We start from the raw sequence: 27,837 nt of genomic DNA on the forward strand, positions 1-27,837 counted from the left end.
ACACATACAGTATAGACACACAATATACACACAGAATACACATACACACACTGAAAAGGTACTGGAGAGGCGGGGCAGCTAGAATCTTGGGATTTTTTTAAAAACACAGATTTGTACATACTGTCCCTGGTTTTATTGAAGCTGGCAACCCTGATGGGGCCCCTTAGTGGCTTGGGGCAGTGCCCGAATGGTCAGTCCACCCCTGGCCTGGTATGAGTCTGGATTTCAGCTGCGACATTCAGATGGTCGGGTCAGAATTTGGTGTCCATCCTTCCTTGTATCACCAATTCAGGCTGGTGGTGGTGGTGTGATGGTGTGGGGTGATATTTTCTTGGCACACTTTGGGCCCCTTTGTACCAATTAAGCATCATTTAAACACTACAACCTGCCTGAGTATTGTTGCTGACCATGTCCATCCCTTTATGACTGCAGTGTCCCCATCTTCTGATCCTTCCAGCAGGACAATGCACCAGGTCACAAAGCTCCAATCATCTCACCACCGGTTTCTTGAACGTGACAATGAGGTTGCTGTATTCCAATGGCCTCCACAGTCACCAGATCTCCATTCTATATAGAGCAGTGCTCATCAACCCTGCCCTCAGGACCCACTAACAGGCCAGGTTTGCAGGATAACTGAAATACATCACAGGTGATCTCATTTGCTGCTCAGTGATTCTAGTATTCTAGTCTGTATCTCCCCCAAGGTAATACATAAAACATGGCCCATTAGTGGGCCCTGAGGACAGGGCTGATGACCACTGATATAGAGCACCTTTGAGATGTGGTGGAGCGGGAGATTCACATCATGGATGTGCAGCTGACAAATCTGTAATGTCACTATGGACCAAAATCTCTGAGGAATGTTTCCAACTTCTTGTTCAATCTATGGCTATGCCATGAAGAATGAAGGCAGTTCTGAAGGTAAAAGGGGGTCTAGCTCGGTACTAGAAATGTGTAAATAAATAAAGTGGCCAGTGAGAGTATATAAAACACACTTTAACTTTCAAAAAGTGTTTCCCAGCGCTAAACCTTTTCATCCAGTTTCTAAATTGCTGCATTTGTACATTTTAAAAGCCAATATAAAGCAATAGTAGTGCTTTAAAAAACAAGCACTTGTAGGTTTAACTTTGTTTTTTCTTCTTGCAGGGGGGTGTCCTATGGGGGTGTCCTATGACTACATACTTTTGCAAATGGGTGTCCCTTGTTTCCATTTTTAAAATAAAGTTGGGAGGTACATAGGTGTGCGCAGTCTATTGCTTTAGGGTGTGCACCCCAAAGCTCAAACCCAAAATACTCACAATGCTCATTCAGAAAGGGAAGGGGGATGGTCAATTACATATTCCATCGACAGTCCATGATTGCCACAGAAGGTCGATCCCGGTTTACTCCGTCCTCTTTTTTTTTCAGTTACTTCTTCCTCAGCATGGTCGGGTACATCCCAGGTTGGGATGCCCGGTCCACCTCTCCAGATTACATTGTGGCTGCTAGGACCATCCGGCACTGAGGTCTCTGAACCCTCAGGCCTTCAAGCCCACTCCTGCTATCCAGCGCTGGGGTCTCTGAACCCTCAGGCCTTCAAGCCCACTCCTGCTATCCAGCACTGAGGTCTCTGAACCCTCAGGCCTTCAAGCCCACTCCTGCTATCCAGCGCTGGGGTCTCTGAACCCTCAGGCCTTCAAGCCCACTCCTGCTATCCAGCACTGAGGTCTCTGAACCCTCAGGCCTTCAAGCCCACTCCTGCTATCCAGCGCTGGGGTCTCTGAACCCTCAGGCCTTCAAGCCCACTCCTGCTATCCAGCACTGAGGTCTCTGAACCCCCAGGCCTTCAAGCCTGCTCCATGTTCGCTACATATTTCCTCCTTCTCTGCTTCCAACTCCTCCCATGAACCCACCCTGGAAGCATGTTACCCCCAGTTTATATGCGAGTCCTGCCCCTGCCAATGCAATTTAATGATTGGTCCAGGGCTCTCCAAACAAGCTACCTGCACTCCAGTCCCAAGTCCGACTCCCTTCCAGAACATTTCCAATGGAAGGTAAAGCGAGATCTTTCTGGGTCAGAGTGTAGGTGGCCACAACCCCCTCTACTCTGTCCCTCCCCTCTCCCAAAACGGACAACCAGGCCTAAAAGTGCAAGGCTCTGGTAAAATGTACCTAACCCTTACCTTATCTAAACCTATTTAGCACCCATCTAAGTGTGGTGGGCGCTACACGCCATTGAGTCCATTTCATATTTATATATTGCAACCCATGCTCTCTGGGACACATTTTATATCTAAATGTTCATGGCACCCCTATATCCTGTGTAAAGATTTGTGGTTATGGCTCTCTAATCTAAACTGTCAGTCAAGGACCCATAAACAGAATCCATAATTTGATGTTCTGCTTTCTTTTAGCACATTTCAAGATTTTATTACAGCTTAATTGCATGTTCCTTGCTATTCCACCCTTTGTATAATTTTATTAGCTTTGTAGGATGTTTTGATGAATCTTGTGGTTTTATAGGGGTGTGTGTGAAGTTTCTGAAAGTCGGCCAAGATTTTTTTTTTTTTTTTTTTTAACCACTTAAGGACCAGGCCTCTTTTTCAGATTTGGTGTTTTCATGTTTAAAACTGTTTTTTTTTTTTTGCTAGAAAATTACTTAGAACTCCCAAACATTTTATATTGTTTTTTTTTTCTAACACCCTAGAGAATAAAATGGCGGTCATTGAAATACTTTTTTTTACACCGTATTTGCGCAGCGGTCTTACAAGCGCACTTTTTTTTGAAAAAATGCACTTTTTTGAATAAAAAAATAAGACAACAGTAAAATTAGCCCAATTTTTTTTTATATTGTGAAAGATAATGGTATGCCAAGTAAATTGATACCCAACATGTCACGCTTCAAAATTGCGCCCGCTCGTGGAATGGCGTCAAACTTTTAGCCTCAAAAATCTCCATAAGCGACATTTAAAAAATTCTACAGGTTGCATTTTTTGCGTTACAGAGGAGGTCTAGGGCTAGAATTATTGCACTCGCTCTACCGATCGCGGCGATACCTCACATGTGTGGTTTGACCACCGTTTTCATATGCGGGCGCTACTCACGTATGTGCCCGCTTCTGTGCGCAAGCTCGTCGTGACGGGGTGTTTTTAAATTTTTTTTTTTTCTTCTTATTTATTTTAATTGATTTTATTTATTTTTACACTGTTTTTAAAAAAAAAATAAAATGGATCACTTTTATTCCTATTACAAGGAATGTAAACATCCCTTGTAATAGAAAAAAGCATGACAGGTCCTCTTAAATATGAGATCTGGGGTCAAAAAACCCTCAGATCTCATACTTGGGCTAAAATGCAAAAAAAAAAGAAAATCTGACATTTAAAAAAAAATATACCTTTAAGAGGTATGGGCGGAAGTGACGTTTTGACGTCGCTTCCGCCCTGCTATGGTATAGAGACGAGTGGGGGCCATCTTGGCCTCACTTGTCTCTATGCCCAGCAGATGGAAGGACCCGATCGCCTCCGCCGGTACCGACGGCTCCGGTAAGCGGCGGGAGGGCGGCGAGCACCTCTCCCGCCGCCGATAGCGGTGATCTCGCGGCGAATCCGCCGCGGAGACCACCGTTATCGTACAGAGGACCGCCGCCTGAAGAGATGGACATCTCGGTTGTGGCAGCAGCTGCTGCCGTTACCGAGATATCCCTCTTCAAAAAAATCACGTACATCCCCGGTGGGCGGTCCCCAAGTGGTTAAGTCTCATAAATGTATCTGTTAGTCGTGGTGAGACCTGTAGGCTAATAGTTACATCATGACAAGATAGCCAGATACCTTACTACGCCAATCCATGCATGTACACCCCTCTTATACCTTATTCTATAAATGACAGACACCTGCTGGATGTAAATGGCCTTTAGGCCTTTATTTTAACAATAAACCAAACTAAACTTTTTATTTAAAACTTCTGTAAACCATTTTATTTTACCATCTATTTTCTTATAACCAAAACCAGCTCATCAGATAAACAGTTGTTGATCCCTGACGTGAAGACCCCATTTCTTCTTGAGCCTGTAATCCCAACTTTTTATGGCATTCGTCCCCAGCCGCCAACTTGCCTCAGGGACTTGCCAATTGACCACAGACCCCCAACTAATTAGCCCGTCAGTCTGGCCAGCCGCCAGACCACCCGGGAGGACTCCATACCTATGATGGGTCCTAACTTTTCCAAAACCTCATCTTGAACAGTATAAATTGTATACCAGCCGTCAAGGACCCTACCGCCACCTGCACTCATGTTCAGCTAATATTATCCCAAAACCTTCCCTATTAAGGGCGGGCGGGAACGTTCCTCCTGACCTGCTGCTCCAGACTGCTGACCTTCCTACACTCACGTGCCTTCACATCAACTCTACTCCACCCCCTCTTACACCATCCTCCAATCAGGTAAGCCTTGTAACTTTCTTAACCCCTTGTACCATTCCCTTGCGTAAGCCTTGCACCCTGTCATGTATGTCCTATGCTTACGTTGCACTACAGCTACGTACATGTCTGACTGCAGTTTGGATTTTAGTGCTAAGCTACAACTCAAAGTTGCTTTTTGCTATGTCTTCACCATTTTTCGTAGATCCCAGTAAGTCTATTATAAAAATACTCAAAAGCAGATGATGCATGATAACTTTTTTTTTTTTTTTTTTTTTCATCATAAAGTAAATGAGTCTAATCTGGTGTCTGATATGTGTGTGACCTGACGCGCGCTGAACCAATAAAAATAAATCTTGCTCTGGTCCTAGGCTGCTACCTCTCTGATAGTGACACAAGGAGACACTTGCCAGATGGTAGGTTCATGAATATGTACAGGGGAGAACTTGGTACAAATGTTAATCTTCATGAAGACTAGTCTCCTGACAGCACTGTAGGCAGCAGTCTGTCTAGAGTGCCTTCAGGAGATGATGGTCTTCATCAAGCCTTAACGCAGGTTCCCTTGTGCATTCTGTTGTGATTTTATTCATGCGGATTGCTCAAGCCCTGAAGGATGAGGCTTCTGTTGGCTGTATCTGATGCCCTTAACTATTAAAGACTTCAAAAAGTCCTCAAAGTGACCTGAAACTTTGTACCGGGTCCTAGTCCATACGCATTTAAAGCAGGGTTCCACCCTAAAGTGGAACTTCCGCTGATCGTAACCCTCCCCTCCTCCGGTGTCACAATTGGCACCTTTCAGGGGGGTGCAGATACCTGGCATAGACTCCCACGGGAGTCTATGCCTCTTCCTGTCCCTGTGCGCTGTCTGCTGGGACACACACGGGTCCCAGAGACAGCGCGGACAATTCCTATTGCGCTGCACGACTCACACATACGCAGTAGGGAACCGGGAAGTGAAGCCGCAGCGCTTCACTTCCTGATTCCCTCACCTAGAATGGTGACGGCAGCAGCCAAGAGCCAAGCGATCAATCGGCCTCGGCTGCTGGCATCGCTGGCCCCCGGGACAGGTGAGTGTCCATTTATTAAGTCAGTAGCTGCAGTATTTCTAGCTGCTGGCTTTTAATATTTTCCACAGTGCAATCCCGCTTTAAGAACCAGATGTCTGATTTAGTGGGCAGACTGGATTAGTCTGGTGGTTTGATCCCAGGTTCCATTCTCTGATAGGCACACAATGATTTCTACACAGTCAGTAAATTGGGCTATGCAGCTCTTTTTATTTTTGGGTAGAACTTGCAAAGGTTGATGGTGAGCCTAGGGATACTCCAGTAACTGTGAACCTGAAAATGAGGACTCTAAAGGAGGTTCCTTCACCCTGAAGAGTTAGTGTATAGATGAACAGTACAAAACAGAGGCTCTTTGACAGGCATACAGTCCAGAGTGTACAAATGGTAACTTCTGATCTCCAAGAAAGTCTTTAGATCCAGAAGGCTGGAACTCGCTATTTCCTGATCACTTGGCAGCCACGTGCAATGTCAGTCAACTTCTACACTCCAGTTGCTTGTGTCCTGCGTCCTTAGGAGGCTTTCTGTAAATGTTCCAGCAGGATGGAGCAGAGGTCCCCCAGCCAAGCCAAAGCTGGGTTCCCACAAAATGTATTTGCATTCCAGGCAGATGTCCCAGGGATGCGGGTGTAGTTCATAGCCCTCAGACTGAATCTTGCTCCCTCAGGAAAGAGACCTCTGCTCTTGACTTTAGCCCCTTTATACCTCCCCCCCAGCCCCCTGCTGATCATCTGCTATATTGACCAGGGATTGACTGGAGAACTATTAACATGCAGGCTGAGGTCATATTCTCCCACCCACTATGTCCCAGGGTCCCTTGGGAAATGGGGGTAGTAATTAAGCCCATAACTACGGAGACAAGAGCAGTCCTAACAAATCGCTGCTCTCCCTGGCTACAGGGAGGCCAAAAAACTAAATTTAACAAACAATAGCAGAATGGGGTTCTACATGATAGCGCTGGACCAAAATAAACGAGAATTGTTCTGATGTGCAGTGAAATGTTCTTCAAAGGAGCAGACATATGATGACAGTAAAGTGCGGGTAGACTTTGGTCAGGTTCTAGACAGCTCTCTAATCATGACAAAGGGATCCTTCAACAGATGAGAAAATTCTGGGACTTGTACTGAATGCCTATTTATCTTGTGTATTTTTATTTTTGGCAGGCAAATTTCAGTTTTCATCCCTAGCCTCCTGAAGAGTGGAGAGACAGGAAAGGCATGTCTGACAGTCAAGCGGCACACCGATCCCGTGGATGTTCAGGCCATCCTTGAAGTTGGTGAAACAAACTACACTGTTATCGAAGAGCAAATCCCACCCGGTGACATCTTTAAAACCTATGAATTGCAGGTTAGTGTTGAGATATTTTTACTTCTAGCTGTGGTGTAACGGGGGTAGGAGAAGTGGTGCCCTTCACAGGAAGGCCTTGACTGGCAGTCAACATTAGCTGAAGGACTCATCTGGTGGACTCAATTTGTGGCTGATGAGCAGAGCAGATGTTTTATTTATATTCTACCTGTTTCCAGGGCATAAATGTTCATGCGCACAATAACAAGTTTATGAACTAATTAGTATGGCAGCCAGCCAAGGGACTACAGTCAGCCAAGGAGAATGCACACCTCTCCATAATGGGGACTGGTTGGTGGAAGTGCCATTAAAGTGGAAGTAAACCCTTCTATCGTTTTCAGTCAAGGAAGCTGCCATCTTGGCCTCTAATTGTTCAACTCCCATAATGCTGCACATGTGATCAGTTATGAAACCAGCCATTGGATGGTTTGAAAGTTTGGTTGAGAGCCCAACCAATGTGAAAGTTAGCATTTCCGGCATGCCGGGAATGTAAGTGTTTTTTTGAAACTGGGTTTACTCCCGCTTTAAAGTACATCTCGAGGCTAAACTTGCTTTAGGTAGAATGATGAAGGGTTGGAAGTGTCAGTTGTTACTTTTCATTGTAGCCCAATCCTCCTGTCTTAAGAAGCGTTAAAGACACTAACAGAGGGTCAAAAGGTGTGTGCGTGTGTCCAGTAGGCGGAACTGAAACTACAACCGATTATTTTCCATCCACACAAATGAGGTGGACGGAATACTTCACCCCCCCACCCCCCCCCCACATTTTTTTTTCCACTAACATTGAACTCTCACAGCGGGACCTGGTGCTGTCAAAAATGAACTGATCTATAGGGAGGGAGAAACCGAACCAAGCTGGTCTTCCCAGTGAATGGTTGTGCAGGGGTGGTGGGTCATTGGAAGAGCAGGAGGAGTTCTCGGCACAGTTAGATATCTGACCAAGCTGTGCTCTCATGCCTAGTCTGGTCAGTTTTTAATAGGAAAGTGGAGGGACTGGCAGGAACATGGTTTTCAGGTAAAGAAAGAAATACAAAACAGGATACGTTTTCATACAAGTACAGCAGGCATATAACAAGAATGTAAAATGTTAGGTTTACACTCATTAATTTTTATTTATTTTTTTATGCTGGAAACACGTGCAGTCAGATTCCTTCCCAATTATGGTTCCTGATTGGAGCCCCAGGTAGGAGGCATGTTGGACCACTGCCTGTCCAGTTTCACAACAGTCCAGCTCGATACCCTCCTTTTAGCACAGGGCATATAAAAGTAGGACTCCAACCCCCCCCCCCCCCCAAGAATCGTACTTCCCTACACGAATGGAGCATCGATCTGCATCTCTCAGGGCTTCATAAGCAGAGAGCTGGTGACTGTCTGTCACTGGTCTCTGCTCTGCCCCCCCCCCCCCCACGCTTGAGTGCTGAGCCGTGCTGTGGAGGGGGTGGGAGTGGTTGGCTTAGGCTCTCAGCAGCTCACTGAGAGGCTGAGTCAAGTGCCTGTCCAGGGTTGTGGGAGGATCTTGACTGTATTGTTGCGATTTTGCCCAAGCCTGGACTAGCTCTGTGACGTCAGCCGATAGCGGCCTTCAGAACAAACTGCACTCCTGTCGTGTCAGATCATTGTCAAAACAATTATAGCAAGTATACAAAACATGGTTTTTATGGTTGCAGCGCTTTAGATTGAACTCCCAACATGTTTCGCCAACAAATTTTAAACAGTAAGGGTTAATTTTCTAAAAAAATTTAACGTGCACATTCAACCCGAGAACTTCCTTATTCACCCCAGTCTTTAAGAACAGTGTATACTACAATCAGCAATAATTCAGGGAGTCTGCCATCACAGAAAACCATGAACTACAGGTAACTGGACTTTACTTGAGGTCACCTTCTTGCTTTGCTATCTGGTAAAGGTTTATTGGTTGGTGCTCCACTTTAAGACTATACCCTAGTCTTAGTCTAAAGCTGGCCATACAGTAGGCAGATTTTCAAACATTCAAAAATTCTCAGTGCATCGATGACTTGACAAATGCGCTTAAACTTTATTTCCCAAGGCGTCTTTCAGGACAGCACCTGAGAGATAGCGACTCCACCCTCCTCGTTAGGAAACACCTTCTTCCTCCAGACTTTAAAGGGAGGCGCCTCCCTACCACACATCAGTTTTTGTGTTTCCTCCGGCCCGGAGGGAACACCTTTTGGGAAGGAGTCTGTTTCTCTTAGGTGTTCCTGAGGGACTAGGCTTCTTTCCCTTTTTTTCCTCCTTTAGAGACCCGCTGTCCTCCCGACCTACCCACGCCTCGTCAGCGGTAGCAAGCGGGCTCCTCTTCCCCTCTTGTGCTCGGAGAGAGCCGAAGACTCGGTGGCCCGCACGTTCGTAGGCGCGGCGGCGCGCGTGTGCCGCCGCCATGTTTGTTTTCGGCGGTCGCGCCGGAAGTGACAGAGCGGGTCATCGGGTCAGCTGAAACGTCGTTTCCGGCGTGGACGCAGGGGGGAGGAGGGAGGACAGGTGCTGGTGCCTATTTCCGCTTCCGGTCCGGTGCAGCTGCACGGCGTGACTCCGGAGGCGGCGTTTAGCCACAAGTGGATCTCTGCACAGCTGATTATGGAAGATTCAGCGTCTGCAGCGGTGGGGACAGGCACAGGCACCAGCAAGGCCCAGGTAAGAGGCAGCAGTTAAAGTCTGCCTTTCTTTTTCTATTTCCTGGCGTTTGGTCTCGCTCTCTCCTTTCTTTTTTCCCCCCTGGTGGCAAGGGGCCTGTCTGGGCACTAGAAGCTGACTGGTTTCTTCTTAGTGCACCTGTGTGGTGATCCCTATCAAAGCTGAGACTGGGTCTCACTAAGGGTTCCCTGGTTTTTTTCCCTTTTTTGTCTTTTTCTTCATAGGCTAAGAGCTCTGACCCAAAGAAAAGATGTCCTTCTTGCAGGGCCAAGCTGGGAGAAAATTGGAAGAAAACCTTATGCAGTCCCTGCATTACTTCTTTAGTTAAAGAGGAATCTGCCTCTGTATGTGAGGATCTGGTGGCCTCTGTAAAGAAGGAGCTGTACGCCACGATCCAGAATTTTCGTGACTCACTAGCAAACCCGGCTGCTAGTCAGCCTTCCACTTCAGAGTCTTCCCAGGGGTCTCTCTCAATCCCGGTGTTAGAATCTCTGCCTGAAGACCCTTCAGATAGGGAAAAGCAGTCCACTGCTCTTTCCGTTAAAGATTCGGAAGAGGAGTTGGAGGATTCTGAGGTAGCCCCCTCTAAATTCAAACTGTCCCTTGAAGAGGTCGATGGGCTCCTTAAAGCCATTCATGCTACGCTTGGTTTAAGTGAGGAGAAAAAGGAATTATCACTCCATGACCGCATGTATGCTGGGTTGGATGAGCCTAAGGGCCGAACATTCCCAGTTCATCCGGTCATCTCTGAGGCCATTAGGAAAGAATGGCAGGATCCAGAGAAAAAGCCCTTTTTCTCCAAAGCCCACAAAAGGCGTTTTCCTTTCGAGGAGGACCCTGCAGCAGTATGGAACAAGGTGCCCAGACTGGATGCCGCCTTTTCCCAGGTTTCAAGGTCCACAGATCTGTCCTTTGAGGATATGGGAGTTTTGAAAGATCCGATGGACAAACGCATGGATCTTTTGCTCAAGAGATCATGGCAATCAGTTATGAGCAATTTAAAACCAGCAATGGCCACAACGTGTGTAGCCAGAAATTTAGAATACTGGATTAACCAGTTAAAGTCACATATAGCTGCAGATTCCCCTAAACAGGAAATCTTAGATTCTTTTCCTACCCTGATTACGGCAGTGGCCTATGTTGCAGATGCCTCAGCTGAGGCAATTAAGATATCGGCCAGGTCAGCAGCTCTAACTAATGCTGCAAGAAGAGCCTTATGGCTTAAAACCTGGCCGGGTGACTCGGCTTCAAAGAATAAGCTGTGTGGGTTACCCTTTTCAGGAGACTTGCTCTTCGGCTCTGACCTCGATAATATTCTTGACAGGACAGCCGATAAAAAGAGATCCTTTCCGGTCAAAAAGAAAAAGCAGGTACCAAAGCGTCTTTTTCGACCTCAAAAAACTCAGGATCAGGACAGCAAGTTGCAAGGGAGAAGGAAAAGTTGGTCCGCCCCGAAGCCGAAGGGTAGAGGCGGAATTCTCTTCCGTCCTCCTACACAGGCCGAAAAATCGCAATGACTCGTCTCTGCGGGTGGGCGGAAGACTACAAGAATTTCTTCCGCAGTGGTCAGGGATAACTTCAAATCAGTTTATCCTGACCACTCTCGCGCAGGGTTACTCACTCGAGTTTGTCAACGACCCCCCAAAAAGGTTCCTGATTACCAACACCCCGCGGGATCCAGTAAGGGCCCTGGCCATGAAGTCCTCTCTAGAGGAACTGATGCAACAGGGCGTAGTAGTACAGGTACCCCTGCAAGAACAGCAGGAGGGGTTTTATTCCCATGTTTTCCTAGTAAAGAAACCGACAGGGAAGTTTCGGTTGATTCTCAACCTAAAACCTTTAAACGAGTCCATAAGGTACAGGAAGTTCAAAATGGACTCAATTTTTTCGGTCAGAAACCTGTTGACGCCAGGATGTTTTATGGCGTCAGTAGATTTAAAAGACGCATACCTACATGTTCCGATCTCTCCCCAGTCTCAGAAGTTTCTCAGGCTGGCGGTGAGGTTGGGGGGTATGGTTCATCATCTCCAGTTCAGGGCCCTACCCTTCGGCCTGTCATCATCTCCCCGAATTTTTACCAAAATAATGGCAGAAGCTTTAGCGCCACTGCGTCTTCAGGGAATCGCAGTTATTCCTTATTTAGACGATCTGCTGTTTTTCGCCCCATCCAGCGAGGAATTGCAGACCAATCTAGGCAAAGCTCGCAGCCATCTGGAGGCGTTGGGTTGGATTTTGAACCTCCAAAAGTCGTCCCTAAACCCATCTCAGGAGATTCGGTTTTTAGGGTTTCTAATAAATTCGGTGGAGCAAAAAATCTTCCTTCCCTTAGACAAAAAGGACAGGATTTCCGGTGCAGTGTCTTTATTACAGACCAGCCAAAATCTGACAGTAAGACAGGTTATGTCAGCTTTGGGAGTTCTGACTTCAGCAATGCCAGCAGTCCAGTGGGCAAGAATGCATTTCAGGTGTCTGCAGGCTTTCCTTCTAAAATCTTGGGATCACACAGTGGCATCCCTAGAGGCAGAGGTGAGAATGTCAACCCAGGTAAAAAGGTCCCTATGGTGGTGGAAAAGACAGGAGGTCTTATCGGAAGGGTTAGTCTGGGCTTTTCCAGTCGGGAAAAGACTAACAACCGACGCCAGTTCCTGGGGGTGGGGAGCCCATCTAGGAACACGTTTCACTCAGGGGTCCTGGGCCAAAGAGGAGACAATAAGGTCCTCAAACTGGAGGGAACTCAAGGCGATTGCCTTAGCTCTGGAGTTGTTTGTTCAGGAACTGCAGTCCCATCACGTCCAGGTCCTAACAGACAATGCCACGGCAGTGGCTTATTTAAACAGACAGGGGGGTACAAGAAGCAGGTCGCTTCAGGTACTGGCCATGGAGATTCTTCGGTGGGCGGAAAAACATTTGTTATCCCTATCAGCAGTCCACCTAAAAGGGGATCTAAACAGGGTAGCGGACTTCCTAAGCAGAAACGCTATTCGGGAAGCAGAATGGTCTCTAAACCCGGAGGTATTCACAATGATTGCCGGAAAATGGGGTTTACCAGAAGTAGACCTGTTCGCCTCAAGGGTGAACGCCCAGGTTCCCCAGTTCTTTTCCCTGGACAGTCGCGATGGCTCGCTGGGCACAGATGCGCTAGCTTATCCATGGGAATTTCGTCTTTGCTATGCTTTCCCCCCATTTCAGTTAATCCCGTTAATTTTAAGAAAAATTCAGAGGGAGAAGGTACCAGTTATTCTAATCACGCCCTTTTGGCCAAAAAGGGCTTGGTTTTCGACAGTTCTAGGCCTGGCAATCAAGCCTTGTTGGCGTCTGCCCCTCAGACACGATCTGTTGTTGCAGGGCCCAGTGAACCATCCAGGAGTGGCCAGCCTGGCTCTCACGGCCTGGTTTCTGAAAGGCAGCTCCTTAGGAGCAAGGGGTTTTCCAACCGTTTGATCTCGACCCTTTTAGCAAGTAGGAAAAGGGTTACGAGGGCCATTTATTCTAAGGTCTGGAAGCGTTATGAAACTTGGTGTTTGTCAGCCGCCCAGGTGACAGGGAGCCTTGTCTCCATCTTGGAGTTTTTACAAGATGGTGCAGACAAGGGACTGGCAGTTAGTACCCTGAAGGTGCAAGTAGCAGCCCTGACGGTGTTCTTAGAAAAATCTTTGGCCTCAGATCCGCTGGTGATCAGGTTCTTTAGAGCTCTTAAAAGATCTAGGCCAGCTCCTGTTAAGGTTTTTCCTAGATGGGATTTGTCGGTAGTCCTACAGTCTCTAACAAAAGGGCCTTTTGAGCCTCTTGTGGAGGCTTCCCTTAGGTTTCTCACATTAAAAACCGTGTTTCTGATTGCCATTGTCTCTGCACGCAGGATCAGTGAGCTAAATGCTCTGTCAATTAAAGAACCATATCTTTCCATTTTTCCTGACAGAGTTATTCTTAGAACAGATGCAAAATTCTTACCGAAGGTAGCTTCAGTTCAGAACCGTATACAGGACATAGTACTGCCAACGTTTTGTGTTAACCCCAAAGGAAATAAGGAGACTTCTTTCCATACTTTGGACGTCAGAAGGACTCTGCTGAGTTATTTAGAAAGGACGGAGTCCTTCAGGCGTTCAGATTCACTGTTTGTACTTTTCTTAGGAAGAAAAAAGGGTTTTCAGGCTTCTAAAGTTACTTTAGCTAGATGGCTGAAATGAGCTATCTCAGAGGCATATTCCCAGGCAGGGTTATCTCCTCCAGCAGGAATTTGTGCACACTCAACCAGAGCTCTGGCGTCTACGTGGGCAGAGAGAGCTGGTGCCACCCCTGAGCAGATCTGCAAGGCGGCGACGTGGTCGAGTTTTCACACATTTGTGAAACATTATAGACTGGATCTCACTTCTGCCAGCGATCAGGCGTTTGGCAGAAAGGTCCTGCAAGCTGTTGTCCCGCCCTAAGGGGTAAGTCTCTGTTATCCTCTCAGGTGCTGTCCTGAAAGACGCCTTGGGAAAGACCAAGTTAGACTTACCGGTAACTTGTTTTCCAGAAGTCTTTCAGGACAGCAAGCATCCCGCCCTATGGTATTATATTATGCTACGCTGTGACTAACGTATGTGTTTATGTGTTCCAGCCGGGGCCGGAGGTTCTCTTCTACAACTGATGTGTGGTAGGGAGGCGCCTCCCTTTAAAGTCTGGAGGAAGAAGGTGTTTCCTAACGAGGAGGGTGGAGTCGCTATCTCTCAGGTGCTGTCCTGAAAGACTTCTGGAAAACAAGTTACCGGTAAGTCTAACTTGGTCTTTTTTTGTAATAATGACTATTTTCTCAAACAAAAAACACATACACTGTTAGAAATTGCATGTGAGAAAAGTTCATCCTGCTCCTTTTAAAAAAAAATTCCCTCCGCTATGGTTGAAAACTTACTTTATGATTACCAATTTGAATGTATGAATACACCAAAGCCATAGCGGAGATGTGTGAACAGTCTCCATAGAGAGCCAATCAACCTCCTGCTATTGCAAATTGATGCGGAGAAACCGCATCTAATTTGCAATGGTGTGAACAAGGTCTCATTTGGTCTGAGAACCTCCCAGAGTTGGGGACAGCTGACATTCTTCTGTGTAGAGTGGGTTACATGGCATAGTGGGTGTAATGCAAGGTAGATTCATGGGCACTTCTTGACTGCAGAGATTTATTTTCTCTTGAACAGAACTGTGGGAGAGGGGGTTTAGGGCCAGGACACCCTTTAGCAGTTGCAATGTGAATTAGCAGACTTTGAGACTTCTATAGGTAGACAGCCATTCAGGGAAAGGCATCCAGCAAGACACTACATCTGCATGTGTAGGATTGCTGTCTCCTATGGCACAGTCTTGGAACAGTTTCTAACATGAGTTGTAGTGAACTTCTTCTGTACTTCCTCTACAATCACTTCTTGTAGATCTTCACTCCACTGAGCTCCCAGCCTCTCACTAGACTTGCTGATCTCCTGAGCTCTTCCAACCTTCTCACCGAGTATCTTCCTCATGCATCACCCCACTGGCCTGCACAGTTCTTTGCTTGGCACACAAAGTTGCTCTGCAGGTGTCACCTCTGCTGTCTGGGTCCAGTGGTGTTGCTGGGGGGGGTGTGGGCTGCACCCGGGTGACACCCGCCAGAGGGGTGACACCCATGGGTAGCGGCATAGCGCCACCGCTAACAATGCCGCTGCACTGTTGCCGATGTGTCCCTCAGCACGGAGCCGAACAAAGCCGCCTCCCCCTCCTCTGTTTACATCCAAAGAGGAGGAGGAGGAGCCGAGCTCGAAGTGAACACACCACTGTGTGTATGATTGTCTGCTGTTCTGAGGTATGTAGGGGGTGTGTCTGTATTACTGGGGGTCTGCACCGAGGTGGGGGTGTCTTTACTGTTGGGCAGGGCGGATTAACATAGGGGCTATTGGAGCTGCAGCTCCAGGCCCCTTTCTCAAGATAGGCCCATTTGCCCAAAAAAAAAAGAAAAAAAGAAAATCGACTTCGAGGATTGTAGCTCAGCGATCAGGAGTCAGAGACCCCATATTTGGGGGGTAGGTAGCTAAAGACCCACTCCAGCACTGGTTAAAATATGGGGCTGCTGTCATCTATGGTTCCGGAGATACGGGGCTCCTTGCACAGCCTGTCAGAAGCTACATACAGAGCGGCAGTATAAATACAGCTGGAACACTCTGCAGCAGACTGAGAGGATGAACTCACAGAGCTTATAATAATTTGTATATTACTTATAATTAACCCCTTGGCAACCAGGCCCATTCTGAGACTTTTCTCCTACATGTAATACATAGTGCCCACCGCTATACCCTCCATACTCCTCTCATGTACATACTACTCACTGTCATACCCTCCACACTTCTCTTCTATACATAGTGCCCACTGTCATACCCTCCACACTCCTCTCCTGTACATACTACTCACTATCATACCCTCCATACTCCTCTCATATACATAGTGCCCACTGTCATACCTCCAACACTTCTCTCCTATACATAGTGCCCACTGTCATACCCTCCATACTCCTCTCCTATACATAGTGCCCACCGTCATACCCTCCACACTCCTCTCCTGTACATAGTGCCCACCGTCATACCCTCCCTCCACACTCCTCTCCTGTAATTACTGCTTACTGTCCTACTCTCCTGTACATAGTGCCCACTGTCATACCCTCCACACTCTTCTCTTTTATATATATATATATATATATATATATATATATATATATAATTAGTGCCCAATGTCATACCCTCTACACTCCTCTGCTGTGCATACTGCCCACTGTCTTACCCTTCACACTCCTCTCCTGTACATAGTGCCTTCTGCCATACCCTCTGCACTCCTCTCATGTACATAGGGCCCACTGTTAGACCCTCCACATTATGCCATAATGTACAAGTATGCCCAGCATATTAGCACATTAGGGTACACTTACCTGTCAGACTGAGCCCTCCAGTGCTGTGCTGTGATCGATCCGGCGGGGCCCAGGCACTTCCATCTTCACCCGGTCTTCCCTCTGGGTTCTGTGCCTTCGGTCACTTGCCTTGGCCAGGCTGCGTTGAGGCAGGCTCTCGCTCTCGCTAAAAATAGTTAGCATTTTATTTATTGTTTATAAAAGGCCCCACCAAAATCCTCAGCACCAGGCCCACAATGTTCTTAATCTGGCCCTGCTGTTGGGGGGATCTATACTGTGGGAGGAGGGTCTGTAGATAGTGGAGAGGGGTCTGTACTGAGGGGGGGACTATAGTTGGTGGGGGGGGGTGAAACCATTTTGTTTCGCACTGGGTGACACCAACCCTAGTGACGCCACTGTCTGGGTCCCTAGCTTGGTACTCAGATACTCGAGTGTCACTCCACTGGCCTGCTCGTTCCCTAGCTTGGCACACAAAGCTGCTTTGCAAGCATCACAGTCCCTGGTTGGTGAGAATACTGCTCCAGCACTTGCTTCAGCTACTCACTGTGGTTCCAGGTAATAAAGTGGATGGTCCTTTTAGAGGTAACAGACTCCCTTCTACCTCCAACTCATGACAGGTTCTCCAGCTGGCAGAACCGTCACTTATGATTGGACTGCAATCCCAACCCTATGCTGCTCTTGCTTCTGGATAGTCCCTCAGACAGCCTAGCAGCCAGATGTGCCTGGGATAGGCATCAGGCTCTGGCCTAGCAGCACAACACACATCCACCCAGACAGCTGTCCAGGTAACGCACAACCCAGATCACCTGACCTCACCCAAATAGGCTCTCCCAGCAGGCCAAGGGACCCAAGAAGATCCCTGACCATTGGCTGAAATACCCTATCCATTCCTAATCTGTCCTTGCAACACCCTTGTCTTATCTAATGTCACCAGATACCCGGCCATCTAGTGACAGAAGGGAGAAGTGCAGCAATTCCAGAATTGGGGTGGAATCAATTTATCCCCTAACAATTGGCCAAGGCAACTCTGCCTAGTAGGTAAATGTACTAGCAACCCTGCCTAAATACAAGCCTTAAACTTCCATCTGGTATTACAATATGCAAAATCGATGCATTAACCATTTTGTCTCTAATTGTCGTCCATCTGCACAGGTGCCAGAGGTGAAAATACCAACTCCGGTGTTCCTCCTTGTCAGAGCTGTCAGTGGGAGCTACAATTACACAGCTCGCAGGTCCGTGGTCCTCGCTCCAACTGGCAATGTTGCCTTCATCCGGACAGACAAGGAACTGTACAAGGGTGGCCAGAAAGGTACTATATTCTGTAATTTTATCTATATTTTTACTCACAAAGTGAGTACACCCCTCACATTTTTGTAATTATTTTATCATATCTTTGTGACAACACTGAAGAAATGACCCTCTGCTACAATGTAAAGTAGTGAGTGTACAGCTTGTATAACAGTATAAATTTGCTATCCCCCCCTCAAAATAACTCAACACACAGCCATTAATGTCTAAACCGCTGGTAACAAAAGTAAGTACACCCCTAATTGAAAATGGCCAAATTGGGCCAAAGTGTCAATATTGTGTAGCTACTTTTTTTTTTTTTTTTCCCCCAGCACTGCCCTAACCCATGGAGTTCACCAGAGCTTCACATGTTGCCACTGGAGTCCTTTCACTCCTCCATGACAACATCACAAAGCTGATGGCTGTTGGAGACCTTGCGCTCCTCCACCTTCTGTTTTTGAGGATGCTCAATAGGGTTTAGGTCTGCAGACATACTTCGCTAGTCCATCACCTTTTACCCTCAGCTTCTTTAACAAGGCAGTGGTCGCCTTGGAGGTGTTTTTGGGGTTGTTATGTTGGAATACTGCCCTGTGGCCCAGTCTCTGAAGGGAGGGGGATCATGCTCTGCTCCAGTATGTCACAGTATATGTTGGCATTCATGGTTCCCTCAATCTGTAGCTCCCCAGTGCCAGCAGCACTCATGCAGCCCTTGACCATGAAACTCCCAGCACCATGCTTGATTGTAGGCAAGACACACTTGTCTTTGTACTCCTCACCTGGTTGCTGCCGCACATGCTTGCCACCATCTGAACAAAATACGTTTATCTTGGGCTCATCAGACCAAAGGACATTCCAGTCATCCAGTAATTTGCAGGCTTTCTTGCACATCTTTAGAAGAGGCTTCCTTCTGGGACAACAGTCATTCAGATCAATTTGATGCAGTGTGCGGCGTATGGTCTGAGCACTGACAGGCTAATCCCCCCCCCCCCCCCCCTTAACCTCTGCAGCAATGCTGGCAGCACTCATACATCTATTGCCCAAAGACAACCTCTGGATATGACGTTGAGCATGTGCACTCAACTTCTTTGGTCGACTATGGCGAGGCCTGTTCTGAGTGGAACCTGTCCTGTTAAACCACTGTGTGGTCTTGGCCACCGTGCCGCAGCTCAGTTTCAGGGTCTTTGCAATCTTCGTATAGCTCTTTATGTAGAGCAACAATTCTTTTTTTAGATCCTCAGAATTCTTTGCCATGAGGTGCCAAGTTGAACTTCCAGTGACCAGTATGAGAGAGAGCAATGACCTCAAATTTAACAAACCTGCTCCCCATTTGCAACTGAGACCTTGTAACCCCAACGATCCACATGACACTGGCAAGGGAAAATGGTTTAATTGGACCCAATTTGGACATTTTCACTTAGGGCACTTTTGTTGCCAGCGGTATAGACCTTAATGGCGGTGTGTTATTTTGAAGGGACAGCAAATATACACTGTTATACAAGCTGTACACTCACTACTTTACATTGTAGCAAAGTGTCATTTCTTCAGTGTTGTCACATGAAGATATAATAAAATACCCAACCTTATCCAGGGCTCTGTTGGACATATTTGCCCTCACTTGTCCAATGGCAATTGTTCCCCTAGATGGGAAGTGAAGGTAAATTTGTAACTGACACAGACAAGTTGACAGGGCTTCTAGCCTTCTCCCTAATTTACTTTAAGAGGGATGAGGACATGATTTCTGTCCCTGGTGTAGATTTGCTTTCCCTGTCTGAAACAGCCCTGAAGGAACATTTCTAATGTAGCCCCCCCCCCCCAGCATCAGGGAGGGCTGACATTTTACATCCTGGTGCTGGTTCTTGGGCATGGTGGGTGTGGACAGGTGTAGAAAAGATGGGCACCAGTCACTTTTAGGATGAACAAAAATAAGTTTATTGCTCACAACAGAAAAAAATGCTGGAGAGTGTTGGGGCACAGGACACCCTATGACAATATGCAGACAGATCAGCAGTCTCCAAAAACAAAACCACAAGGTATACAGAACAAGGGCCTTAGGCCTGCACCCAATGTTCTGTACCTACGTAGCAACAGCTGTCTCCTATAGCAATCAAAATCACTACCGTGCAGGGTTTCCTTGGATGAGTCCACCTTGCCGCTTTCCCAGCCTCTTCAGTCCCCGGCTTATGGTAGCCTCTGGTACTTCATCTCAGAACTCCATCCTTTTCTTCATGCCCCCAGGCAACAGAAAGCTCCCCTCATGTTCCCAGGTGACGAACAATCTTTCTCTGGCAGGCCCTAGGCCTCAGACTCTTGACCTCACACATCCACACCAGACCAAGGTCTGGGTGGGAGGACCCCAGTCACTTGACTTCCTCCAAATATATACTCTTTCCCAGCATGCTCAGTGGCCTGAAACTCCTGATTGGCTGAAAGATATGCATATTCAGAACTCGGTCTCACTGTGGCTCATTATTACTAATGGCAAAAACAGTGCTCCCTATTGACAGAAGGGAGGAGCCACCATTAAATCGGGCTTGGGAGAAAACCCAAATCATCACAAAGGCTACAAGTCAGCCGGGCTAGTTACCACCTAGCACAGCTAAATTTACCAGTAGCCCCTGTTTAAGACAAAGGTGGTATCCTAAACTGGACTGGATGGCAATAAAACCTAACCGGGATTCTAACTCTTCCTAACTTTATCCAAAACTACAGCTTGTGTCTAGATGTAAACCTTACCTTTGTAGCAATCCCTGACTTTAGGAACAACTTCCCTGTAATTCTATTATGTGCACAATGCCAACCAGAAAGACTGGTGCATTCCTGGAGGGTACAAGTGGCAATCCTAGTCAAATACTCTTATGCTGCGCACACATCATCAGACTTTCCGAAAGAAAAAATGTGTAGTGATATGTCAAAGTGTTAAATTACAGATATATACGTGCAAACATATATGTCTTGATATGGGTAAATCAAAACAAAGATCGCTAGTGCTCCGTGAGATCAAAAATCTGAACACTGTTAAGTGAAAGAATATAATCATACTCCACTTATTCTTAAAAAAATGTGCAAGTGCTATTAAAGTCCCAAAAGATGAAATTCGGTGCCCAATTATGTGAAGACTTCCAAGATGTACTCTTCATACATGCAACACCACCACCGTGGAATTGGAGGAGGCTTACCGGAAGGCTTGGACTTGGCTAGGCATATGCCCCCCAAGTCATGTAGGCTTATGGATGGAATTCGACCCAATGAATGTAGGTAGTCCACAATTCAGCTCACACGCAACATCAATTTGGCTCTCTAAAAGTTGTTAGCGGAAAGTCCGACAGCAAATTTTCTATGGAGTATACACACAGTCGGACTTTCCGACAACAAGCTCACATCGAACATTTCCCGTCGGAAAGTCCGACTGTGTGTACACAGCATTAGAGTAATGAGGGGCAGCAAGCAAACCTCTAGTTTATGGAGATTCATCTCATATAGCTGACCACAACCTCAAACAATGGCTTTTATGTTGAACTTTATTTCTCTCTGGATACTTGATTGTGTGTTTGCAATAACTTGGTGCACATCTTGTCTTTGTCTACAGTTCAGATGTACTTGATGTCAATGGACAATAATTTACGCCCAGTGGAGGAAACGGTGAGTAGGGTTTAGATCTCTGATTTTAAAGTAGATAAAAACCCAAACCCTAATTTTGAATACGCTAAAAGATGGAATGCTGGGCACAGTGGGCAGTCGGACCGCACATATACTGCTTGTTTAGCCTTGGAAAGAAGGGGGTGCTCTCCCTTGTCTTGGAGGCTTCCTCTTCTCCAGAGAACTGGTTCCTCTGGAGCTGACCCTTTTTTGCCAGTCGTGTGGCTGTCCACACAACTGGTCATGGGTAGGAGCACTACATATTTTTGCTGCAAGCCCAAAGTTTGCATTTAAATCTGCAGCTTCCATTAAAATGTATATTCACCCATTGTGTGTGTTTTTTTTTTTTTTTGCACAACTGCTTGGGGTAGTGCTTTAGCAAACCAATTGTTCAGTTATCTGATGCCATGGATGCCATTATTGTGTAAGACAGCTGAATTGCTTGGTGCTTAACTGTGCCAATAAGGGGGTATATATATATATATATATATATACACACAGTGGTGTGAAAAAGTGTTTGCCCCCTTCCTCATTTCCTGTTCCTTTGCATGTTTGTCACACTTAAGTGTTTCGGAACATCAAACCAATTTAAACAATAGTCAAGGACAACACAAGTAAACACAAAATGCAATTTGTAAATGAAGGTGTTTATTAAAGGTGAAAAAAAATCCAAACCATCATGGCCCTGTGTGAAAAAGTGATTGCCCCCTAAACCTAATAACTGGTTGGGCCACCCTTAGCAGCAACAACTGCAACCAAGCGTTTGCGATAACGTGCAATGAGGCTTTTACAGCGTCCTGGAGGAATTTTGGCCCACTCATCTTTGCAGAATTGTCCTAATTCAGTTACATTAGAGGGTTTTCGAGCATGAACGGCCTTTTTAAGGTCATACCACAACATCTCAATAGGATTCGGGTCAGGACTTTGGCTAGGCCACTCCAAAGTCTTCATTTTGTTTTTCTTCAGCCATTCGGTGGTGGACTTGCTGGTGTGTTTAGGATCATTGTCCTGCTGCAGAACCCAAGTTCGTTTCAGCTTGAGTACACGAACAGATGGTCGGACATTCTCCTTCAGGATCTCTTGGTAGACAGCAGAATTCATAGTTCCTTTTATCACGGCAAGTCTTCCAGGTCCTGAAGCAGCAAAACAGCCCCAGACCATCACACTACCACCACCATATTTTACTGTTGGTATAATGTTCTTTTTATGAAATGCAGTGTTCCTTCTACGCCAGATATACTTGGACACACACCTTCCAAAGAGTTCCACTTTTGTCTCATCGGTCCACAGAATGTTGTCCCAAAAGTCTTGGGGATCATCAAGATGTGTTGTGGAGAAATTGAGACGAGCTTTGATGTTCTTTTTGCTCAGCAGTGGTTTTCTCCTTGGAACTCTGCCATGCAGGCCATTTTTGCCCAGTCTTTTCCTGATGGTGGAGGCATGAACGCTGACCTTGGGCGTGGCCTAGGACGTGCACCTCATATTGGTATACAAGCAGCAACGCCGGCGCAGTTACTTTTAAGGCGATTTGTCTCTAGTGGACATTGTGAGTAACCTAACTTTTAAACAAATAAATCATTGAACAACAGTATTGCACTATGGTTGTACTTCTGTTTCCTCCTATGTTTAATTGCTAAACGGACCATTTGTGGAAGGAAAAGTGTAAAAGCATTCCCCCAGCACAGCAGAAGCAGAGCCCAAGGAAAGCTGCACAGTGGCTCATACTGTGACCGCTCGGTTAACCCCTTGTGGGTTTTTGATCTGGTGAGCGCATATACATACCTTTTTCTAACACAGAGTGGCGCACCGGAGAGGAATGCATTTAACCCTTCTGCACTAGTCACCTTGCTCTACCCCCCTCACCTGACAGAAATTCCATGCGTTTTCCAGCAACTAAATGATGCGACTTTGAACAAATTTCTGTTGGACATTGAAAGAATTTTTTTATTTTTATTTTTTATTTTCTATTTTTTCTTGGTACTTTTACAAACACTGTCACTTTTGAGGATTCTGAACATAGAGCACATATCATTGGTTTATGGTTTGCGTATGATCACTAAGCACGCATGTATTATTATTTTTAATTGTTTATCTTCATGCGACTTATCCACTATTTTTTTGCAACATATGTGTATTTTTGAGCTGCAAGTTAACAGATACACACTTTTTTTCTTTTTATTTTTTTTTCTTTTTTTCTTTTCAACACACGTATTGTGGTAGACATCACGCATACAGTGGATTTTGGGAGATTTCCACATTATTTCACAATTATTTAGATCTTCAGCAGAGACTACAGATCACTCCACACATATACATAATTTTGGCACCCACAGCGCACGTAAAAAAGGTTTTAGCGCCAAAGCTCAATTTTTACTTTAGAACGCTGACCTTAACTGAAGCAAGTGAGGCCTGCAGTTCCTTGGACGTTGTTGTGGGGTCTTTTGTGACCTCTTGGATGAGTTGTCGCTGCGCTCTTGGGGTAATTTTGGGCGGCCGGCCACTCCTGGGAAGGTTCACCACTGTTCCATGTCTTCGCCATTTGTGGATAATGGCTCTCACTGTGGTTCGCTGGATTCCCAAAGCTTTGGAAATGGCTTTATAACCCTTTCCAGACTGATAGATCTCAATTACTTTCTTTCTCAATTGTTCCTGAATTTCTTTGGGTCTCGGCATGATGTGTAGCTTTTAAGGATCTTCTGGTGGACCTTACTTTGTCAAGCAGCTCCTATTTAAGTGATGCCTTGATTGTGAACAGGTGTGGCAATAATCAGGCCTGGGTGTGGCTAGAGAAATTGAACTCAGGTGTGGACAACCACAGTTGTAGTATGTTTTAACAAGGGGGCAATCACTTTTTCACACAGGGCCATGATGGTTTGGATTTTTTTTTTTCACCTTTAATAATAAACACCTTCATTTACAAATTGCATTTTGTGTTTACTTGTGTTGTCCTTGACTATTGTTTAAATTGGTTTGATGTTCCGAAACACTTAAGTGTGACAAACATGCAAAGGAACAGGAAATGAGGAAGGGGGCAAACACTTTTTCACACCACTGTATATGTGTATATGTGTGTATGTATGTATATATATATATATATATATATATATATATAATTATATAAATTTTTTATATTTTGAGAATTATCAATCGTTTGAGTCCTAAGTCTCTACAACAGCACATTAAAAATGTATGCAACTATCAATCCATTAGTCTAACTTTTTTTTTTTTTTTTTCCTTTTAGTTCCCTGAAATCTTTGTAACGGTAAGAAAAAAATGGAATTCAGTTTTGTGGGCACAATCCAATGAAATCTTTATACACTTTGTAGTTAAATGTAAGGTTAATCAGAGAATGCTGCTCTTCCTAGCATTGAAACAGAAGCTGATCATTTGATCGACTTCTGTCGATACAACAACCGGGTCTCCTGTGAAGATTTTTGTTTAACTGACTTCCATCCTTCTCAACTGATACAAAAGAGAATGCATACACATCTGTCCCTGCAGGGACACAAAGCATTGAAAACATGGGAACGCTAGCCTACTGAATGGCTGTAATTCCTTAACCATGCAGAACATTACAGGGATATTGGGCCCTTGTTGGTGTACAGCAGCCTTTCTTTTTATCCCAGAGAAACCCTTGACATTTTTAGGTCGTGGGACCGCTGCTAAAACCAGACCATCAATAGTCAATAGAATAATGGCCCTTACATTGTTGGTCAGTAGGAAGAATGCTACCCTTACAGACATCTAAAAACTCAATGGTGTCATGCTACTGGCTCTGCCAAATGGCGCTGAACCCAAAACTATGCAGACGCCATCAGATGGGGTCAAGGAACACTAGCAACCTTGGGCCAAAGCCTGTTTGAGAATGGTGCACAGTATAATACGAAAGTGACCTGTATAATATGGTAAAATGGCCAACCATATGGTACCAAAAATACTCTAGTGTTTTTTTTTTTTTTTTTTTTTTTCTACATGTGTTTAGAGCCAAGGGCTCTAATAGGCTTAAAAAAAAAAGGTGGTGGACACCACCCAGTTGTGACAATAGTGAGTGAATATTCGCTATTTTCACACTAAATCTCCTCCCCGCCAATCAAAAAGCGGGTCATGAGACCAGTTTCCCGATTTTAGCCAAAATGGGTAGACGATCCTATTGGATGACTAGGATGGAGGAAGAGGAGAGAAGACGCGTGGCGAAAGCTGCCGTGCTGGAGATGAGAACACCGGAGCCGCTGCCCACAGCCCGCCACCTAGACAGGCTAAATGCCAAACCTACTGGCGAGTGGGGGGAGTGGGATAATGCCGTTGCCAGCCATCCACTGGGGGTGTTTGCTGTCCCCCCAAAAAAACACCAACTGCCATTGTATAACATCACAAAAAGAAGGGGGGGGGGGTGGGGGAAACTGCAATATAAAGAGGAAAGTGACTTACTGAGTCCCTAATAAGGTGGGTAACCTGTTATCCAAGAAAAATATGGACCTATTCGCTAATAAGTGAAAAGTTAAAGGCTAGAAGCATATAGTGGTTTACCCAAGGAAGCCAAACGATTTTAAATGTGTTCAGTTTATCCTCCCGAAGGACAGTCAACAAAATATTTATTTCAACCACATTTGGAAGCACAGAAAAGGCTTGTCCCATGACACGATGATCACAAAATGTGTTTCTGGGAGCCTTGAATGTATCTGCTGTTGATGGTCATGTCCCAACGTCCTATTAACTGATAATGTTATCTATGGTCTTTGGTAGAGTAAATCAGTTGCTGTGTCTCTCGTTCAGTCCTTTACAGAATTTGTATAACTGCCTAAATTTGCCATTTTAGGATCCAGCTGGGAATCGGATACATCAATGGCTGGATCAGAGTACGATGGGATCCTTCCTCTACCAAAGTTTCACCATGCTTGATGATCCAGATCTTGGATATTATCAGATCACAGCTAAAAGACAGTCTGGTGCCGTAGTTACTAAATCTATCAAGGCTGAGCAGTATGGTATGTATGACTGGTGATTTCTTCTTTAAGCAGTGCTGTTGGAAATCCCATGGCAGTTTTTTTCCATTGCACATCATGTGTGAATTCCCCCTGAAGTTATCAGACCCCAAAGTTTTTAAAGATAAATATCTATTTTTGTTTTTTTTTCCAGTTTTGCCCAAGTTTAGTCTAATGCTGAAAGCTCCCAAAAGTGTAACCATCCTGGATGATGCTATTCCCATCGAGATGAATGCCAGGTAGGTTAACCATGACAACTGTAGTTAAAAAAAGTGTGTGCGTATATGTATATTAGATTATTTTTTTATATGCATTTGTTTAGCTCTTGACACTTGTTGGTGTAGCGGTGTCCCATGGGGTCACTGCATGTTCTAGTTCCACACGTCATCCTGCCTGGCCAGACATTCATTTCAGACACTTTGCCAGTCAGTGAACAATCTTTAGCTTGTTTTTTTGTTTAGGGGATTAAACTTGGATGGGGAAAGGGACATGGGATGCCCAGATGAATCTTACTTGGTTGAATCTAACTTGAGTCTCCCATACTAAACACTCCCCGCCCCCCCCCCCCCCCCTCAGTACACTACTTAAGATTAGGGATGAGCCAAACACCCCCCGGTTCGGTTCGCACCAGAACTTTCGAACGGACCGAAAATTTGTGTGAACTTTAGAACCCCATTGAAGTCTATGGGCTCGACCGTTCGAAATAAAAAGTGCTAATTTTAATGACTAATATACAAGATATTGTTCTAAAAAGGGTTTGGGGACCTGGCTCCTGCCCCAGGGGACATGGGTCAATGGCTAAATTGATTTTAAAAACGGACGGTTTTTTGGGAGCAATGACGATTAAAGTGAAATATTCCTTTAAATATCGTGCCGGGGGGGGGGGGTGTGTGTGTCTGTAGTATGCATGTGAAGTGCCACATGTTTCCCGTGTTTAGAACAGTCCCTGCACAAAATTACATTTAACGGAAAAAGTCATTTAAAGCTGCTTGCAGTTTTAATGTAATATCTGGTTCCCGCAATATGGATGAAAATCATTGAGAAAAATGGCATGGGTAGCCCCCCCCCCGCCCATTACCAGCCCCTTTTGGGTCTTGTATGGATATTAAGGGGAACCACGTACCCATATTAAAAAAGGAAAGACATGAACGCCTATGGAGCACTGCTGGTTCCGAGGACAGAGCACTTGAAGAGGCCATGGAGGAAGAAGAGGAGGGGGTGGAGGAGAGAGGTGTGTCACAACCAGTAGTAGCATTTTGGTGGCGGAACAACCTCCAACACTACTGCACCTTGTCCTGCATCCTTCCCAGCTGCCAGAGTGACCCAATGGACCGTGAAAGATAACGTCCCTTTCCATGCCTGCTGGACCATGAGTCAGCGGTAATATGCACCTTATCGCTGACCGCCCTGTCCAGCGAGGCAAGGACATTGCCTTCCACATGCCGGTAGAGAGCTGGAATCGCCATCCGTGAGAAAAAGTGTCGTTTGGGGACCTGCCACTGAGGAACCGCACATTGTACAAACTCACAGAAGGGGGCCGCGTCTACCAACTGAAAAAGCAGCAGTTGAAGTGCTAGCAATTT

General features: G+C 45.8%; 1 protein-coding gene across 1 annotated transcript in view; it reads left to right on the forward strand.

Annotated features, from left to right (window-relative positions):
• Positions 1–27,837, forward strand: part of LOC143930928 (ovostatin-like) — a 120,168-nt gene that overhangs the window by 14,880 nt on the left and 77,451 nt on the right. Inside the window, exons 2-7 of the mRNA XM_077455618.1 lie at positions 6,619–6,802; positions 17,502–17,658; positions 21,223–21,275; positions 24,514–24,534; positions 26,089–26,257; positions 26,409–26,493. Of these exons, the coding sequence (XP_077311744.1) occupies positions 6,619–6,802; positions 17,502–17,658; positions 21,223–21,275; positions 24,514–24,534; positions 26,089–26,257; positions 26,409–26,493 (669 nt within the window). The remainder of the gene's footprint in view (positions 1–6,618; positions 6,803–17,501; positions 17,659–21,222; positions 21,276–24,513; positions 24,535–26,088; positions 26,258–26,408; positions 26,494–27,837) is intronic.

The sequence above is a fragment of the Lithobates pipiens genome, unplaced genomic scaffold, assembly GCF_037356315.1.
Source record: "Lithobates pipiens isolate NorthernLeopardFrog02 unplaced genomic scaffold, aLitPip1_a1.2 Scaffold_25, whole genome shotgun sequence".
In the NCBI taxonomy this organism is placed as follows: Eukaryota; Metazoa; Chordata; class Amphibia; order Anura; family Ranidae; genus Lithobates; species Lithobates pipiens.